The sequence below is a fragment of the Mus caroli genome, chromosome 16, assembly GCF_900094665.2.
Source record: "Mus caroli chromosome 16, CAROLI_EIJ_v1.1, whole genome shotgun sequence".
In the NCBI taxonomy this organism is placed as follows: Eukaryota; Metazoa; Chordata; class Mammalia; order Rodentia; family Muridae; genus Mus; species Mus caroli.
The window spans coordinates 38468081-38488464 of record NC_034585.1 but is presented as its reverse complement, the minus strand read 5'-3'; the positions used below and the strand labels follow the sequence as shown (position 1 = coordinate 38488464).

The 20384-nt window shown below is 40.3% G+C and overlaps 1 protein-coding gene across 2 annotated transcripts in view; it reads right to left on the bottom strand.

Annotated features, from left to right (window-relative positions):
• Lsamp (limbic system associated membrane protein) overlaps positions 1–20384 on the bottom strand; it is a 2106845-nt gene that overhangs the window by 620582 nt on the left and 1465879 nt on the right. For both annotated transcript variants that reach the window (XM_021184809.2, XM_021184808.2), the window contains exon 3: positions 4326–4404. In XM_021184809.2, the coding sequence (XP_021040468.2) occupies positions 4326–4404 (79 nt within the window). The remainder of the gene's footprint in view (positions 1–4325; positions 4405–20384) is intronic.

The window sequence follows — 20384 nt, the reverse complement described above, 5'->3', positions numbered from 1 at the left end:
CATTTACAGAAATGCAAAAATTCAGCTGGCCACTGACTCATGAGGTTTCTCTGTTTTCTTTTTGGGCCATTAACGACAACAAACAGCATAATTCACGGGTGCATAAATGTTCTTTAGTAAAATGTATGTAAAATGCCGTAATCCTAGGTGATATACAGCATGTTGAACTCCATTCTTTACAACATATACTTAATGAAGGGTTTTATGGGCAATGGATGATCCTTAAAGTATTAGTGATAGCCAATAAAATTTGATTACCTTTAGTGACTTAGCTACAGAGAAAGGAAAGCTCATAATTGTCCCGGGCTCTCATTGCAGGCCCACAAAGTTTGTTTTCAAATAGTGAATTTTAAGTAGTAAAAAAAAAAAAAATCACATTCGGTGCCAGGAGTTTGTTTGAGTGTTGACACTTTCTTAGTGAACGTAGGCGTTCCAGATGCCTTATAGAAGAGGAGTCATGTTTTCTCTTGAAATTTGAGCATGATTTATTACATTTTATCGTCAAATAATTCCATCTTTTTTGTTGAATCTTTCCCCCCTCTTAATACAGAAACAAACTGGAAAGTAAATACATTTGGGAAAACAAAAATTAAGCAACCTGTTGATACCACTTGGTTTCTCTCTAAAGCTCATATACTTATTAGATATAGTTTCATCTCTATGGAGAAAATATTATCATCCTTGAAATACTGTAATATTCTGAAAACATCAAAGACAGATGGAATTATAAGTATCCCAGTTTGATATCTCAATTTTTGATTAATTACGATCACATTGCTGGGTCCACTTGCCCTTTTAACATGCATGTGTTTACATTGTAGCTTCATATGTTTATGCATATGAATATTTACAAAGAAACTTTGCTGAGTTGGTACACAATAACAAAAATGTTTTATGCAGCTACTGTTGTAGTTTGAGATCTAGTACCCTACCAATATCTTTTCAGATATATGCTATTAATACTAAGGAGGTGGTCAGTGTGGCCATTAAGATGTCACTATTGGCAAGTATGTTACAGAGTACCGCCTCTTTCCAATGGTCTATGGTTTATAAAGAGAGGTAAATGTGTTTCAATGCATCAAGATTAAACCACGTGGATGTCTGTGTTCAGGTGATAGAGATAGTAAAACTAGAACTTGAACTTCTAAGGATTGATGAATCCCCTTATTAAAGTGGTGAAGTATGTGGGCTCTGTTAAAAACATACATACATACATACATACATATATACAACACCAACAATAACAACAAAACTTGAGTCTGCTTCATAAGTAGAGTCCCAGAGATAAGTATGTGCCAAAGGAATTTGTATAACAGTCTAAAGCCATGTTCAGATTCATTCTATCCAGACAGGAACTTCAGGCACTGCATTGCTGTTGATCTATAGATCTGTGGATCACACTTTGGTTCCTTGACTTTGGGATGGAAGTGGTGTGTGGGCTTCGTTAGGTCCTTCTATGAGTTTTATAAAGACTTGGAGTTTCCTCCAAGACACAGCCAGGTTAGGCATGGATGGCTCAGGCTATCTCTTTCAAATTTGGTTATAATTATATAGTATCCTTTTTTTCCCAAAAGGATAAAAATTATGGAATATGAAAGCAAGATGCTCACTTCTTAATTGCGATGCACAATTGGACTAAAGGCTATATTAAATAAAAGCAATGATCAATTCCAAAATTCCTACAGAAACTCTTGTTTTATGGAAGCAAGAAGATAATGTTTTGAAGACTTGTCAGCTAAGTTCCTGTCGTTGAAGCATCAGAACTACAAGCCTCCCTTGTCTCCTATTGCCATTTCTAACTATTCAGGGCCACACACTCACTAAGAGAGGATTTTTCTCTTCCCTGCCATTTCACTTTCTCAGTGCCAAGCATCTACTGTGGCTGCCAATGAATCAAGTTCTCCTTCCTCTCCTCCCCTGGAAGATCACACTCCCAGCAAAATGTCACCAACAAAGTGGAAGCATGCCTTTCCCAGGCTAGACTTGCAAACAGAAAGCAACAGCACTATTCTTCACCAGAAAACTGACTCACAAAGCAGCCTGGATCCAGTTAAAGAGACTGGGGAAGGAGAAGGTCAGCTAAGAAAACAAAAGTAACTTGCTCTATGGTTACTTCTGATAGAGCTCCACCAACCTCAGAAATAAAGCCTTGTCTCAGTCAGAGAAAATAAAAAGGAGGGCATGTGAGGTGAGGTCTGGAGAAGTAATGGATTCCCATAGGTGACTTATTTGCATGTTGTTTATTTGTCTTCCCTCTCCCTGGGAATAACTGGTGTTGGATTTGTTCCCTTTCCTCAGACTCCATTTCTACATTGTAATATCTGATAAAGTGTGGTAATTAAAAACAAAACTAAATTCTAAATTCTTTTAGCAATCATCATGCAAACACATCTCCATACCGTACAGATCTTTATGTAATGAGAATGCCTCTTCTAGATGTAGAAAACCTATGTGTTCCCTACATGGAAGTACCAGCATCCATTTATTCTGCTTATTAACATGCCCATGTTTCTCTGACTGTACCTTAGGATGCTGTGCTGCTCATTTACAAAGACATCAGGAACTTTTGAAAAATTTAAATCAAAAAGTTTTATACATTCAGAGTAGACCCATTTCTCACCTTTAATCTTACAATCTTGGGAAACAAGTCACTTCTAGGGCAAGCATAAACGTAGAGCTCTGCTGCTAGTAAAGGGTTAAGGATGTTAGGGAATACGAATGTCAGCAGCTGAGACGGCATGCTTGTGTGTTTGCAAAAATATTTTCTGCATTATGTCCAAATCCCTTTTCAAACAGATAAATTACTCTATAAATCTTATTACCCCGTGTGGATAAATCACGAATGCAGGTTTACAAAGCTGGGGACCTACAAGGGGAAGTCCGCTCTGGTTAGGAGGGTATTTGGGATTCATAATCACTCAAAGCCCAGGAAATGAAGAAAGAAGTACTCACACACACTATCATGTGCTCACTCTTTTGCCCTCTGGAACAACATATGTACATGTACATACAACACACACACACACACACCTAAAACATGCCATATCACACCACACACGATTTCATCTCTAACAAGGCTAAAGGGATCCCAAAGCAGGACACTCTGTGACAGCCAACCAAATTTATTTCTGAGAAAAGAAAAGAAAACTTTGCTGCTGTAGGCAGCTCTGCCACAGAACTGCTCCCTGATGCCCCGGGGTTTATGCACTATCAGCTCCTTGCACACAGATTAGAGGTTGATTTTCTATGGCATACTGTTTTTTATTGCCCCAGCCAGCAATATTACCTAGATAGACAGACCAACACTGGGTCATTATATTTGGAAGAAATGGGATTTTAAAAGATCTCCTAGGAAAATACTTTCTCCTCTTTTTCTATTATTATCTGCCAGAGAGTCAAATAAAGCTGGGAAGGGAGAGGGGAGAAGGAAAGAGAGGAAAGAAGCTTTGAGCTTTAAGGAAATGTAGTAATGACAAGGTATCATCCAAGTCTCTCTACCTTAGGAGGGTCAAACTCTCAAGGACTTGGGAAGCTTTTCCAAAATTCCATCCCAAATTATATTGCGGAGCTTGGCAGAGCTGCATAGGCATAAGACTTTGAACTCAATGATCAATTTGTAGTATGTAATGTAATGCCAGGTTAATGCCTTCTCCTCCTCTGTTTAAGTTTTCTATTCTTAAAGGCCTGCCATTAGGCTGGATCCTTTCCTTCCGTTCTCATTCTCTGTTGATTTCTCTCCACATTCCCCAAAAGCCTCAGTAATCATCCAAAGTTGTAAGATTGACTTATTGCCTATGATGTCAATTCAGAGATCTTTACAGAAAGTCTTCTATCAGAACTACTGCTAGGGCAGACTGAGCCTTGCTGAGCCACACACACACACACACACACACACACACACACACACACACGGACAAGGAGAATGCAGCCTTGCGTACTACGTTTTGAAAGCCATAACTCAACAACTCTTGTGTCTGAATAGAGGAACCTCAACAAAAGTGTAAGTGCCAAGCGTGAGCAATTACCACAGCATGAATACAGCCCAATGCCACTAATGCCATAGATAAAGTTCGGCTTTCTTGACTAGAGAAAACAACATTCAAAGAACGAAACAACACTCCAAAAGCACCCTTGGCTCTTGACAGGGACCAGACTCCCTTAAATTTTGTTCCTGGCTAAATCTTCAAGTCGATACAAGGGACACACACACACACACACGCCCACTAACCCAGGGCAGCTGGAGTTCACTATCACACACACACACACACACACACACACACACACACACACACACACACACCAGAAAAGTTGCTCGCAAGCCCTACCTGAGGATGGCCGTGTCCCCCTGTCTCACGGTGATGTTGTCCGTGCCTCGGTTAAAATCCACGCTGCGAACAGGCAGTCCTGTGGGAAGAAGGCAGAGCAGTCTCAGTAGGACCAGCGGCAACTGTTTCCGATCGGGCTGAACTCTCCCGACCATGGTGGCCTCGGCGAGTTGGTCCGCGGTGGACTCGCGTGTGCGCGCTGCTGGCCACGGAGAGGGGCTCTAGCGCGCGGGGCTCGCAGCCACTGCCAAGGCTGCTCGGGCGGGTCCAGCGCGCACTCCCTTCCACTTTGCCTCGCTCTTTCCCTCGCTTAGTCTCTTTTCCCTCTGGGATTTAACAAAGCCCTCATCAAATCCAAGCAGGAGTCGGGGAGAAAGTGGAGGAACAAATTTTCCGAAGGAAGAGTGCAAATATAAAATGCTTTAATGATGAGGAGGCGACTGTCAATGGCAGGGGTGCTTCCTTAGACTCTCTGTAGCTGGCTGCTTCTCTGCCAGCGTCTGGGCTGAGCTGCTTCCCTCTGTAACCCACTTTCCCAGGCAGCAGGAGAGCCTGCCAGGGAGAGTAAAGAAACAGCCTCTCGCAGCAGCAGCAGCAGCAGCGGCAGCAACCCAGGAGCTCTCTCCCCCTCCTCTTTCTTGTTTCTCCCTCCAGTCCCTGTTCTCTCTCTACTCAGCACCTCCCCCCTACCCTGCTGGTTTTCAACAGCCCTGCCACGTCATCCCCTCCTCCCACCCCTCAGCGTGGCCCCTTGCTTTGCACAACTGCCCTCTTCACCAGCAGCCAGCCTCAATGAAAGCCTGATGCGCCTTTAGGTTGTCAGGACAACAGCTCCATCTGAGGCCTGGCTGATTTCCTTAAGAAGAGGGGATGGGGCTCAGAGGTACTGTTAAGACAGGGAAGGGGAGGTGGACTTAAGCTGTAAAAGGACAGGAGAAAGGGTCCAGGAAAGAAGAGGGAAGGCATGGCAAGAAAGAAATGCAAACCTTAACAAATGGAGTTACATACACATGGATAGGAAGGCATACTGCAGAATGGACCAGAAAGATGAGAAAGGATGAAGAAATTAGCCAAGCTGAGTCTCAAACTGAAAGCCAAGGTTGGTTTCAGAGTCCTGGCAAATGGCTTTCCACACTCCCATGGTATTCACCCTCTCTCCTCTCCTGAAGTATTTGAAAGGTTTATTTTCTCTCCCCTCTTCATCCTCCTCCCCCGCCCCCCCCTCCAAGCCCCTTATGAAAGATGGATTGGAGACAATGCTGGCATTGAGTGGCTCCGGGTGTGAATGCTTGTCTTGTCTTTCCCAAGTGCCAGCCAAAGCAGCTGATCCTTGATCCCCAGATCAACCTCACTCTCCAGGAAACCCACAGGCAGACACCTGAGGGATGGGATTCGGGATTATCATTCACAGGGTCCATTGCAGCTAGCTCGCCAAGTTGCTAATGCCACTGGCTTCTCAAGAAACGCAGCGATACAAGGAAGTAGATCTGAAAGTTTGTCATTTACAAGGAGATCTAAGAGCCGGGCGTGGAGATCTAAGTCTATAGATAGCACTCTACTGAATGCAGATGCCAAACAGGTGTAAGGAATTAGCATTTGTCACTCCTACACAGCTACCCAACCTAGCCAGTGTTGTCTGTAAGGAGTGAACCCACCATAGTCACTCAAGGGAGGGTTTCAATGCCAGACAGCTCCCTCAGCCCTGAGGCTGGAGATGGGATCAGCTGAAGACATCTCGTCTCTCCTGAATATCCTCCCTCTCTCAACACTCACAGAGTACAAGAGACAGTGTTATAAAGTCTACAAAACAAAGTATAGTCAGCTTTACACAACTGACATTACAAGACTCATTTCCCCAATCAAGAGACAGCAAATCCTTCCAGGTTCGAGGTTTTTATGTGAAGGAGGCGGGAGTAGGAGCAGATCTGTAGTTTCCAGGTTTGAGCAAGCAAATCACCCTCAGACCCCAAGAATAATCAATCACCCTTGGTTTCCTTTTGGCTTCTTGGCACCAGCAGAGCTTTGGAATTTCACCTGTTTCCTCTGTGATAGCAAGGAAATTTGACAAGGGCAGCTGTACCTTGTATCTTAGTTAATGTGATAAGACATCCTGGCCAAACACAGCATAGTGAGGATGGCTTTGCTGGCTTACACTTCTACATCACAGTCTACTATCAAGGAAGCCCGACAGGAACCCAAGGCAAGAATCTGGAAGCAGAAATAAAAGCCCCTTGTGGCTTGATCAGCCTGTTTTCTTAAACCACCCAGGACAATCTTGCCCAGATGTTTCTCCTACCAGTAGTGTGGAACCTCCCACCCCCAATAATTAAAACAGAAAATGCCCCATAGACTTGCCTACAGGACACGTTTATGGAGCCGTTTTCTCAGTTAAGAATCTCTCTTCCCAAGCATAGCGAAGATTGAGTGAAGCTGAGGAAGCCAACCAGCCCACATGGTTAGCTACAGACACGTGCAACCAAAAAATCATAGCAAGAGGAATAAGCTGTGAACCCCCCCGCAGAACTCAAGCCCTAAGGAGTCATTCACAGCTGGTATTTGCCTTGTCCCCCAGAATATTTAAAGGATTTTTGGACAGTATTTTATTAGTTTAGAGGTAGATGGCTTCCTACAGATTATGTGAGAAAATACTTTAAAGTATTGGAATCTAAATTGTCCCAATTCAAGGTTTATAAAGTCAATGACTTTTATTTTCACTGTGAGTTCATTTCACATAAATCAAGATGTCCTTTGTCGGTGGTGATGAGCAGTCTTAGGAAGCAGGAATGAGCCATGGCTGGCTCGGGACACGGCTGTTGAAATTTTGAGCTCATTTTATCAGTGAAGAGATGGCTAGATAAAGTGGTTAGTTGAGTCATAAGTGCTGTAATTGTCAGTGTGAATGGAACAAATGAGTTTAGCATGCTAAAGGGGATGGTGTCAAGATTGGCAATGGTTTCCCATACATTGCCAACAGGCTTGACCATCCTTGCCAAGGACCTTGTTGCTCTTAGAAATGGATGATTTGCTTGCATAATGACTTAGATATAGAATATGTTCTCTTGTTGTAAGGTGTTCCTCTACTATCAGAAAGAAAAAAAAAATAAAGAGATGGTGGACATAGACCTTACAAAATGTCTTAATTCCATTGACCATGCCAGGAAAGTGATATTGTCCACTGGGGACACAGTGTGTTTCTAGAAGCCATGGCAAGAAGGACTAGACCCATAAAGATCAATGCAATGCCTCAGTGGACAGGATCTTGTGTGAGAAAGGAATAGAATTTTTATTTATTTATTTATTTATTTATTTATATGTTTGTCATGACAAAGAGAAGGATAATACAATACTAGTAATTTTTTGTGACAGAGGTCAACACGTGACTTTTACCTAATTTTTGTACCAACAAATTCTTGCTACTAGCATGAGTGACTTCCTAGGAGGTGTTCAGAGCAAACATGATGTTTGCAACCCTATGCACAAAGTAATTCACAGAAGTAGGATCAGAAATGTAGCATTTGTAGTTAACCAATCACATTTTGGTTTTGTCTCTGTAGTCATACTAAGGAAAAGATATATTACATAATCAAGATTATAATCGCAATCAAAATGGAAAGAGTGAAACTAATTAAGAAGAGAAAAAGCACAAGTGCATATTTGCATAGAAAAAAAATCTGAAAAGCAATTAAGAGGTATATATTCTTTTAATCTTTATTAAGCTTACCCTGGTTCTTGGGGAAACTTTGGTTTTACTTAATTGACTTGCTGTGAGGACATAAGGTAAAACACAATCTTTAAAGGAAGACCTCAGTTTAGGGGATCTTTAATGTAGAATGTTCAGCAATTCAGTCCAATTCAAGAAGAATTTCAGTCATGAAGCTTATTAGATAAGTCGATAATAAAATGGCATTTACATTCAGAGAGAACTTCAGGAGCTTCTTTCTCCCAACACTTGCCCCCAAAGGAGAGTTTATGATTGTTAAATATAAGAATGGAGGAATGGCTGACTTTCCTATCCCACACAGAATGTAAATATCTGTGTTCATAGAGTAATACATCCATCAACTTCTGGCCTGGTTCACTCTAGACTCTCAGAACATCCCCTCTTCTTGCCCTCAGTGAGTTCTGGTTTTCACTCTCTTATAATCCCCTACTTTCTGTTACACCAATAGAGTATAAAACTGGATCCTGTATTTCATCCTCATGGCCATTCTCCTCCAAACTACCTTACTATCAACTCCTCTACTACTTTCCTTCCTTAGAAATGTCGAGAGAGAAACAGATAGGTAACGTTCTGAAAGGCATACAGGCTATTTTCCCAGAATCACTCTATACATGCTTGTGAGCAGCTTGGCATAAATGAACATACTTGTGAGGCGAGCATGGCTGTTAGCCATGTGAAACAGCCACCATCACCCAAGTAAGATGATCTTAACTACTACTTTAAAATAACATCCTGCCTTTCCAAAGGAGGCTTTAGGAGGTTCTGGCACTCTCCAGAGACAAATGCTGCAAGAAAAACAAAAACTGGCTCACATCTGAGTACCCTAAGAAGCATGAAGCATTTATTGCTCTGTTTAGCTTTGTAAGGTAACAGGCGCACAGGAAATCCAAATGCAGCCTGAAATGTACAACTAATTATTTGGCTACATTGCTTGATTTTTTTTTTTGCTAAACCTGTCTATAGCATTATTAATGAACCATTCTAAATTTCCACAGTGGTAAGGTCTTAATCATAATAATATCATGTCTAAGCTCTACTTTCATAAGTAGAATTAGCATTTCCATATGAGCTAGAAAGGCAGAATTGTTAAAACTTCTCCTCAGGATCCATGCCATCATATGCTCATTGATTTCATTATAAGCTAGCAGTGTTCTGGTGCTTGGGCTTATGCTCATGTGTATGGCATTGTCTTGTGACTTGCCATTGGAATTTCGTATCTTTAAATTTAACTTTATTCATATATACTGTCCTGTGTCAAAACAAAACAAAACAAAACAAAAAAAACCCCAAACTATTCGTCCTCAATTCAGTTACTGTCCAGGTTCTCCTCATAGCCCCCAGTGATGTAAAACCCCTGACTCAAATTCTACACCTCGAAAATCAGTCTAAGGTTTGCTTTCAGTGCATGCCACGGTTCATTGTTATCAAATCAGTCCTCAGCCTTTAACAATGTGGGTTTTGCTCACTTGTTCTATTTTTACAGGCCTCAGTGCTTGGATATGTCCCAGTTTCACAAGGTCTTGGAAACTGTTCAGCTACTTGTATCCCCACATTTTACCTCTACTCTTGGATACTCATCAGCACACCTGCCCTCGCTGTCACTGGCACACTGGTGCCCCAGGACACTTAACAAATCTTTTTATTTCAAAGAATTGTACACACTGGCCTTTGGCTCACCTTTTTTTTTCCCCTAGATTTTAAGCTCTGCCACCATGGGCACCATCCACAAAGAGGTGACAGTGTAGAATAATGTAGGATCTGATTTGCTTCTGCTTGTTCAGGATACCTTTCATATAATGGAAAGGACATTGGAGCATCTGTGAAGACAGAGGGAACAACACCTCCAAAGAACAAGGTGTTAATGCAGGAACTCAGGAAATTCTATTCCTCTATCCGAGGCTGCTGTAGTGAACTGAGTTCCCATACTCAGAAAATAGGTCAAGGAGGAATAAGGAAGAGTAGCGGCAGAGTATTCCAAAAGGAAGTATAAGCTTATGACTCACTCAGTCACTCAATATATTTTCATTGAGATGGCAGTGACTTGGGGAAACCAAGGATCTGATCTCATAGAATTTGCATCCTAGACCCCAAAATAGATACCAAACAAGTAAATATATTTATACTTTTTGCAAAATGAAACCAATGGGAAAAAGTAGGGGTGGCAGAGGGTAAATGTGCTACAGATATGGTGAAGGAAACATTCATAAACAAAGATATCTTGAAGAGAAATCCTAAAGCATGAGACAGAAGACATGAGAATGTGGACAAGGTCTTTTCAGGTTTAAAAATAATGGCATGGTAAAGGCACTAAAACAATAATATGTACATGATATACATTCAGCAGAAAGGACAGCAGAAATCCTATGGAACAGTTTATATGTATGTTGCAGTGCAGAGTAGGAAAGAAATGAATGAAATAAAAAAGTTAAGGAGCTATCATAATGGGACCATTCTAAGATTAGCAAGTTACATTTTACTCTAGTGGTGTAAATGAATAAAAGTTTGCGACAAATGATTTAAATAATTCGATTGACATTTTATGAAAAGTTTTAAGACTACAACATGGACAATGCATTGTCTAAAAACTACATTGCAAATGAAGAATCAAACAGAAGGATGTGCTGGCTAGCATAGACTTTGGAAGGACTCTGAGGTAAAGGGAAGATGAATTGACTGGACTGGCTCAGGACAGGAGCTCCCTCCCCAAGAGACTATATTCTGCCATAAGTCATCTCTGCTTTTCTCAGGTGAGCCGCTCTCCTCACTCTACTGGTTTAACTCTGGTGCGTACCTGTGAAAAGTTACCACTCATCATGGAAAGAGCTGACAGAAAAAGCCAAGTAGACTCTCATTAACAATCAGCTAAACAGAAAAAAAAGGGGGGTTCCGGTTATTGCTTGCCACATGTAAATGTTGCATGCTCTTAATTATGGCTCTTATATGTTAATGGAATATCAGTATAATAAAAAAGATTTTGTTAAAATTTTGTTAAAGAATAATGAATGTATAACATGATGGACTGATGTCATTCAAGAGCTAAACTTTACTAAATATATTTTGAATATCTATATTTTCCAGGCAATAACTAACCTGTTCAATTTGAATGGGACACCTATCTAAATATCTTGAGGCTATACGTCATGTAAATAACACTAATATGTTTTCTCCAGAGCGTACTGACAATATTGCGCTCCAGGGCAAGACTAGTGCTGGGTCATTATATTATCTGAACTGTCCCAGAAGTCTGCATGCTTCAAAGTAGCTTCCTTTCCTCTCTGGCTTATCATAATTTACATTCTTGGACCTCTCCAGTTTCAGTAATGAATATAGAAGCATTGCTTAGATGAGAGGAAAGGAACTCATGAGCCCGATCTCATCAGTCAGTTGCTATATATGAGAACATTCATAAATATTATTAATAAATATGGGAAAGCACCCCATAGCATTTCCTATGCTAAGGTCTGAGACTTCACTGATATATAAACCTGACAGTCTGCTCTAGTGTGCTTCTCACAGAGGAATTACATTAAAAGCCCTTTCTTGAGAAAGACAAACATGATTTAGAGTAGAGTTTTAGAGTAGGCCTTTCAGACATGCTCTTCAACAGAGAAGGGCCAAAATTAGTCAGTATAAATATCCAACCATCTCCCTGGTTCTGAGCAGGACTGAAATATAATAAAACAGAGACTACTTATCCAAGAACTCACAGCCAATACACTCCTGTAGCAGAGAATTTGAGGTCCGTGAGCAGGAACTGCCTTAGTAAAGAGCAGAATCAAAGTGTAATAACTCAAAGAAGATAAACCAGAAGGGGTTTGGGGCAGACACTGGTAATTTAAGTACCCATAGAATGCATGCAAGAGGAAAGGAGAGGGCAGTAATGCTCTTTGCAAAGGGTAGCCATATGAAGCAGCCTGTAATGAAGGATGGAAATCCAAGATCCGACTGAAGCTTGGGGCTCTCTCTAAGGACAAGTTCTGAACACATTGAAGAAAGAGTTCCATTCTATTCCATGGTTAGATTCCAGAAAGGCAAGGATACCTACAAGTCATCAGAATGATAGAAAGTTCAATGAGGAAGCTTGTCAGAATCCTGAGTTAAAGGTGTTGAAGTCATAATGAGTAAGATAAACATTATCAACCATGTACACATTTTTCTTCCAAAAATATTGCAAGAGAAGACGGTCTTGGCTCAAACTTCCATCAACGGATAAGACGAGTTGTAGAAAAGTGTGTAGAGGGTAAGATCGAAAAAAGTTAAAGTGGAAAATTGTTATTTTTAAAAGTGAGGATCGTTGAAGTGCTTGATGGGCACAGTAATGAATTTGATCTTTGTTTTGTAGGCAGTGGGGCAATCATTAAAGAATTTGAGCAAGAGAATGACATAATAAGATGTGTGCTTTAGGAAGATAACTAACTGGCCGCGGAGTGGGACATATACCCGGTCAAGTTAAAGCTGGGAAGTTACTGTTGTAAAGTCTCTGAAATAGCAAAAGCAGGGCTCTGACAAAAGCAGGCTAAGCACAATGACAATGGGGGGTGGGGGAAGGAAGCAAAAGCCTGCAGAAGAATGTGGTCTAAAACTGACAGGAACTGTCAATTGGGTATGGGAGTAGAAGAAACAGAAAAGGCAAAGGATTTCTCTGCCTTCCATCTTTTTTCTTCTTATAGTTTTGGCTAATAAAAATGGGAAATTTGAATTTTAAAAAAAGCTAAATTTGGGAGAAATTTGGAAATTCTACTTTTAGATCTCTGGGCTTGCTCCTAAATTGGTATCCAAATAGCCTGTACTCCCAGATGGGCATGCTTGGGAAATTGTCATAGAAATATGATGCTCTTCACAGAGGGGCTGTCTTTGAGATGCAATGAACTAAGCCCAGAAAGTCCAATTTTTTTTTTCATATAATTTTTGTTTTCTTCTCTCTATCCTGTGTTTGTGTAACTTCAACATGTTCATATAGCATGGGAGCAACATCATTGTTTGCTGATAATGAATTTCATTCATTCTGACTTTTACAAATGCGTGTCCCGATAGCAATTAACTGATTTCACTTTCAAGAAGAAAAATAATCTGAACTTGTCTCCCTCTGCTGGTTATATGCTGCGGCATCACGGTGCTTATTTAACTAGAATAATAGAAAGAAATAGAAATACCCGATAATAAGATAATAATTTCCTTTTTTACAATTATAGGGCTTTGCAGTTCACAACGTGCAGAGATACACATAATTTTGAGTGTCGTCCTCACTGCAGTTCTGTGAGATAAACATTGTGAGCGTTCCCACCCCACTTGTCAGGAAATCACTCTGAGACTCCAAGCCAGTAAGCTCACATATGAAATCAGAGGAAAATCAGGAAGCATATGTAATTAGGGAAAACAAAAGTTACAGTGTTAAAACTAGGGGCGAGCTGGAGGAATCTTTCTATTTACTCCTTCACAATTTTACAGCGGAAACACGGACCTGAGATGTGTACTTACTGCCTCTCCATTTTATAGCTGCGATGGAGAGCTGCTGTAGCTCTTCAGAAACAGTGAGACTAGCATTCATAAAACTTAACACCTAGATAGCATTCTTTATATTATCCCATGCTTCCTGTCTAATAATTCCAGGATATTAATATTTTGCCCACCTGCCCTGTAGCACAGTCTGTAATGATCTGGGTCCTCTTACAATTAGCAATCAAGAAAATGTACTGTAGACATGCTCACAGGCCAATGTGGTGGAGGTAATTCTGGAGCTGGGGTCCCCTCATTTTGGGTGTGTCAAGTTAACAGCTGAACCTAACTATGAAAAACTTATAAGCAAGCAAACAAACAAAAACAGTACGAAAACACAGGCTAAGACGTCAGTAGGTCAAACATAAAAAGCAAGACTTAGTCACCAATTACATCCAGAAGGGATCTATCCAGCTTGGGACTCTGAAACTTCAGGCAAAAGTGCAAGTTTGAGAGATGTTGAGGTATCAGATAATGTGTGAGCAGAACACTTGGCATGGAATCCCTCATCACATCGCTGCCTGGCACTGTTTTCTTTTTTTCTCTACACACCATCTACAAGCAGTCTGTAACAATTAGTAATCAGGAAAATGTCAGTAGAAGGCACACAGGCAAATGGGGTAGAGATAATTCCTCAACTGATGCACCCTCTTTTCAGATGTGTGAAGATACAGCTCAGCATCATACTCCCCCACGTTGTCCCATTCATAATGATTATGGCCATTCATTTATGGATGGAAATAGAAACTGATAAAAATAAATTATACTTGTGTGTGGGTGATTTACAATTCTAACTTATTTAGGACAATGGATATTATAGAAGAAGAGTTAAATTCAATGCATTTCTGATTTCTAAAGGACATTTTTAAATGTAAGTGCACCATAGTAAATCTTTATTTTTTTCTGATACAAAATATAGCTCTTAGGTCAAAAATTGCAAGGATACTTTAATATCCAAATTTTAAGTATGAAATTGGTTTACATAATCTTACCTTATCAATTCATAATATCTATTTGCATAAGGAAGGGGTCATTAAATACTTAGAATTTTAAATCAATACATAGAATATATTTAAAAGTTTTGTCAAAGATTTATTTGATAAAAGGTCATTTTCTCCTAGTATATGGCAGTTCAAACATAAGGCACTAAAGTCAGAAAGTAGCAGCAAAGGTCCTTATACGTTCTGGGAAATAGAAGTGTTGTGGGACAGAAGCCAGGGACAAGAGGAGCACAGACAATATGGTGTGCTATTAACTACACAAAAGTCTACCCAGTGCTGCCTTCACATAAGGAAAACCACCCCGTTTTCCATTCAGAGGGAAGGTTTTCTGAAGGTTACAGCACCACTGCTGCATCTTGGTACAGAAATCATCTCAGAAAGAAGGACTGAGGAATGGAGTGGTGAAGGGTTTAGATCTGGACAGCTGGTCAAGAGTGTTGGAGAAAAATTCAACAATGTTGCCACAGGAATCATGCCTACAGTTGGACAGGACACCATAGAACAAATCTGCAGGGTAGATGAGGATTCAGGCTGGTGATTGATAGGAAATTTATTGAGATAAAGTGTGTAGATATGGATAGTAAGGAGAGAGAGAGAGACATCTGAATTATTTAAGGTCTTAATAAAAATGAAGTCTTTATTTTCTTAGACAAGGATGCTAGTGATATTGATATCATAGCTGTACAAAACAGAAGGGGTTGGTTCAGAAACTTTATCAGTAACTCCAACAAGAGCAATTGAAGCACCATTTCATGGCAGCAAAGTGGAGAAAGGTCACTGCAAGATCAGGATTATAAAGGGAGAGACAAAATTATTAAATAGATACATGACACAGATAACTGAAAGGTGTCTATCGGGTGTTTCGAGTGTTTCTAAGAATCCTTCTATCCTCCACTTCAAACTGTGTCTGTGTTGACCTGTCTGCCTGTCTACCTGTCTCCCTGTCTGCCCATCTGTCTATGTGTGTCTGTTTGTGTCTGTCGATCTGCCTGCCTGTCTATTTTTTGTCTGTGTTTCTCTGTGTGTGAGTCTCTGTGTGTGTGTGTGTGTGTGTGTGTTTGCATGTCTGTGTGTGTGTCTGTGTCTGTGTCTGTGTGTCTGTTGAAATTAAAAGAAGGAGTGAGGATGCTGTCTGTGAACTGTACTTTGAGCAGGACTTGGCCTGTTAGAGCAAGGGAACAAGACAGAAGGAAGTGAGCAGTGTGTGAACTGCAGCAGGGCCTCCCCTCTTTAGCACTAAGTGCTCACACATTCATTTGTCTTCACTCGACACTTTATAGCACCCCAGAGAGCTCTTTAGAAGAAAGATGTTATAAATGTCAGTATTAAGATAATAAACATAAAAACAATAATAGATACTCAAGACCTTTAAATAGAAGGAAGATGCTGCCTGTATTCGTCACTAAGTGGTTTGGATCAATACCAAAGTATGATGAGAACCCTGAGTAAGGAAGTCCTAGGGCACCCCCTGAGTGTGCAGTGGGGCGAGAAACAGTCTGAAGGCAACCATATTTGCTATAGCAACTGAACCTGCCCTGCCTGTTTCAGTCCCCGTGTCCTCCAGCACATGCTGCCTGCCCAGACAGAGGGACTTCCTATTCCAGTGTGTTCGAACCCAAGATTTTGCTTTACCTGGGCTGTCATTGCCAAATAGCCGACCACAGTATTTGTTTAAACATGCTGTTATTTTTTTCTGGTAGCCAATGCAAATGGAATTTATCCTTTAAAATGGCCTTCCTTTCTTTTGTACTATAATTAGTTCAATTTGCAAATATAGTATGGTGTACTAATATTAGCTAAATTACATATATATGAAAAAACTTACCTCTGATAACTAGCATGAGTTTATCATTTTAAGAGATATTTTAAAATAAAATATATATGTGATTATGTGTGTGTACATGTTCACATTTGTTTGTGACCACAGATGTGTGTGTGTGTGCCTGTGTGTGTGTATAAGCACCTGTTTATACCTGCAGAGTCTTGAAGAAGGCCGTGGATCATCTCCGCTGGATTTTGGCATTTGCAGTACGCGTGGATTGTTGTGAAGGCGCAAGGATCTAAGCTCTAGTCCTCATGATTTTGTAATGAACAATCTAAGTCACTGTGCTATCTGTCCAACACTGAGCAAGTGAGGCACCTGAGATCCAAAACCTAAAAGTTTGGGCTGTAATCTTGGAGAGAGATTTGTGTGAAGAAGGGCATGTCTGGAGCAAACTTTAGATTCACCCACGGTTTCAGCGCTCATTTACATAGTTGACAAATGAGAATACTCCAGCTATCCACATATGATCAGAAGATTCACTGTACCCTGACTGTATTTGCAGGCGCTCAATCCTCTCTGTAACCTGGAACTTGGTGCTGTGTGCTATGTTGATTCTTTATCATCCTTCCTTCTTTAGGCAGAGCCAGATGGATAGAGTATTATAATGCTCGATCTGTCACTGTCTGGCTCTCTGCAGTGCCTATTCTTATCTGATATTTAGAGGGAAAAGCGCCCTTAATTTTTATGGAGAAATGTCAAATTTATATCAAAAAGATCTCTAGGTTTCCAAACAGCAAAGAAATTTAGAGTAAAGGCATATTCAACACGCAACTATTTTTTCTCTTGAACATAAATTTAAAATGTTTCCTTCATGTGAAGTAAAAAAAAAGTAGGATAGGTTAGACAATTTCTCATCAGCTATTCTTGCATCCTCTATATCAGGAGTTTTAAATAAAACAAGTATAATTGTACTTCTCGATCATTCTCATAGCACAGAACCAAAGCCATGGCAGAATCCAGACATTTTGTTTTATAACCAGAGTATTTGAAAGCCTGTGACTTTAAAGGTCTCACTCAGGGTCATAGAAGAGAAGGTGATAGAGCCAAGATGAGAAAGCATTTCTTTTCATTGCAATTCAGTACTTTGATTGAACTATGCAGACAATCAGGCAAATAATATATGACTCTTCCTTCCTCACTCCCATTTCCTCTCTTCCTTCCCCCTCCCCCACCTCCCCCTCTCTCTGTTTGCTTACTCTGTTTTCCAGGGTCGAATGATTAGAACCTTCTTTGCTTCCTCTGCATTCTCTGCCCCCAAATTTTCTTGCTGAATCAAATGGTAGATTAAAAACTCCACCTTGCCTCCATCCTCCAGCTGAGGGAAGTACTCCTTGCTTTGGGCTCATGAAAAGCAGGACTTGAATCATATTGGAAACCTAATTGTCTATCCCATCAGAGTTCATTACAGATATGGTGGGTAACTTCATTAAACATTATGAAATATTTTAGAATCCTTAGGAGTAAGAGCAAGGGCCTGTCTCCTTTGAAAGCACGGGGCCGACCAAGTGCTTGCCAAAGCACTACACATCCAATGGAAGGTTTTCTATTGTGTCTGTGTGTTTGTTTTAATAGTAGTTCGTTATAACGGGATGCACTCTAGAAAAGAATCGCCTTTTTTAAAGTTATTGGTTTCACTAAGAATTGTACCTCTATTAGTTATGATATTATATCATATTTTACTTTACTGAATTGCCACTAAATGTTTAGACAGGTAAGCAGTCTCATAACTTCAGTGAAGTGCTAGGGATGGGGTAAGTGTTGTCTTAGAAATCAGCACTAGTAACTAAATTGTCACTGTCAGAGCTTCATCCTCTCAACCTGACATTACCCACTGAAATCCTCTACTTCCTTGTGTGAAAATCCTGTTCTGTATCGCTGACTGCCATCCCTTTAAGGTCATCATCCAACCCAGCTCCGAACTTCAGGACTCACTTTAAATAGGTGATGCTTCAGTTAATGATCTGTTCAGTAGCCTCAAGATTTGCTACTGAGCAATTTTTGTCTCATCATACATATTTCTACAGGACTAAAAATATAGCATGTAGAAAAATCGACAATTTCAGAATGTGGGATTGAGACCTCTACTGATGAGGCTAAGTAGGGCCAGCCATCTGGCTCAACTGTTTCTCCAGTGATCCGCAGTGGAGAACCAGTTATGCTAAGCTGTATGTTCAGAGCTCTCTATGCTGATATAAGAGGCCTTGAGTAGCAAGCATGTAACTGGCTAGCATGTGGTTGATTCTGTTTCAGCACATGCTTCTCTGTCTGCCTTCTCTGCTCAGGTTTTGCCTTGTTTTCTTCCACCTTCCTTAAACTTCCAACTTGCTAAAAATTTCCTTCTTTCAGCCTTTCCTCTAAAAAAATAAATAGATGACCATTTCTTTTTCCATTCTCTCTGCAACGCTATACTACACATTGAACAATAAAATGAAGAACTATATATAGTTTTAAAGTCACTAATATGTATATTTAAAATATTTTCTCTTTTCCTTTGTTGTTCTTAAATTTCTACTTAATTCTGCTTTGTTCATCAGTAGGAGTACTTGAAGGTGAAAACTGAAAACTAACCCTATTTACTATTTTTTATTTTGATAATTTTTTTTTATTCTTTGACAGATTCATACATACAATTATCAAGATTTTATCCATGTTCCGCCGATTCATGTTCATCCCTCCTCTCCTATTCCTGTCAGGAAAACACACACCCTCTTACCGTCGTGTCCCTCCTTCCTCCCATTTTTATAATCCACTGTGTGCACCTTGTGCTGCCTGCTGGGAAGGTAAGTGGCCTTAATGACTTGACCTTGTGTGGGCCTTTCACCTCTATCTATCCATGGCTTCTGGGAACTCCTGAGTTGAATGAGCATGTCCTACCACTCTTCTCCAAGCTCCTGCTCTTATTTTCTTTGACAAACCCCTGCTGTGGTATTCTCTGAGCCTGGGTTTGGGTGGGACTTAATACAGCTCAACTCTTTGATCAGTTATGAATCAATGCATTAGTTGATGGTCACTGCATAAAGAAACTTCTCTAGAAAAGGCAGCAAGAAGCACTGATCAAGGAGTATATCCAAAAATAGGAGGTAATTAGATACTATATCCATCTGGCTGAACAACAGGCATCAACTATCTTACCAAAGTCTGTGGCCATGCCGTTTCCAGGCCTAGATTTGGACCATGTTCATAGCTGGCATTATAAATATGGTCCAAGCCTAGGAATTTTATCCTATAGAGCACACCTCAAGTTCAGTCATAAAGTAGTTGCTCGCCTCTATAATCTTCATGTTGCTATTGTTCCAGTAGGCTTGCCTTGATTGATAGGTCAGTAGTGTAGTGTTCAGGATTCCTTGCTGAGCAAAACTATTGATAACTTTTCTCTCACAATAGTCTACAAAGCACCTTTTCTCACTAGGAAGGCATAAAGAGGTTAGCTAGCAAGTCTTCCTTGATTCCCTATACTCTACAACTGAACTATGATATGTTGACAGCAATAGAATCTTACCATTTAAGATTAATGGCAATGACCTCTGGACATCCTTAACCAATAACTCATAGAGAGGTAACCCAAGCCTGGCACATAGATATTCATTTAGTATTACATATCTCCTAGGGTGGGTACTGTCTACCAATGTAAGGTGTCCATATTCAAACATCCCTAAAATATATACTTCAAGATTTATTTTTGGTTTTATTTATGTGTATATGTGCCTGTGTGTTTGTTTATGTCGTTCCTATACTTGCAGGTGCCTTTAGAGGTCTGAAAACATTATTATTGTATAGGCTGGAATGGGGGGGGGCAGTTGTGAGCTGCCAAATGTGTGTTCTAGAAACTAAACCCTGTCCTCTGGAAAAGTAGAAGGTGCCTTAAATAATTGAGTCATCTCTCTCAGAACTTTGATAAATTAGCTTACAAAGTATTGTTTTCCCATATAATAAAGACACACACACACACACACACACACACACTCACAATGGAGACATAGAAAGAGAGAGGAAGAGGGAGAGAGAGAGAGAGAGAG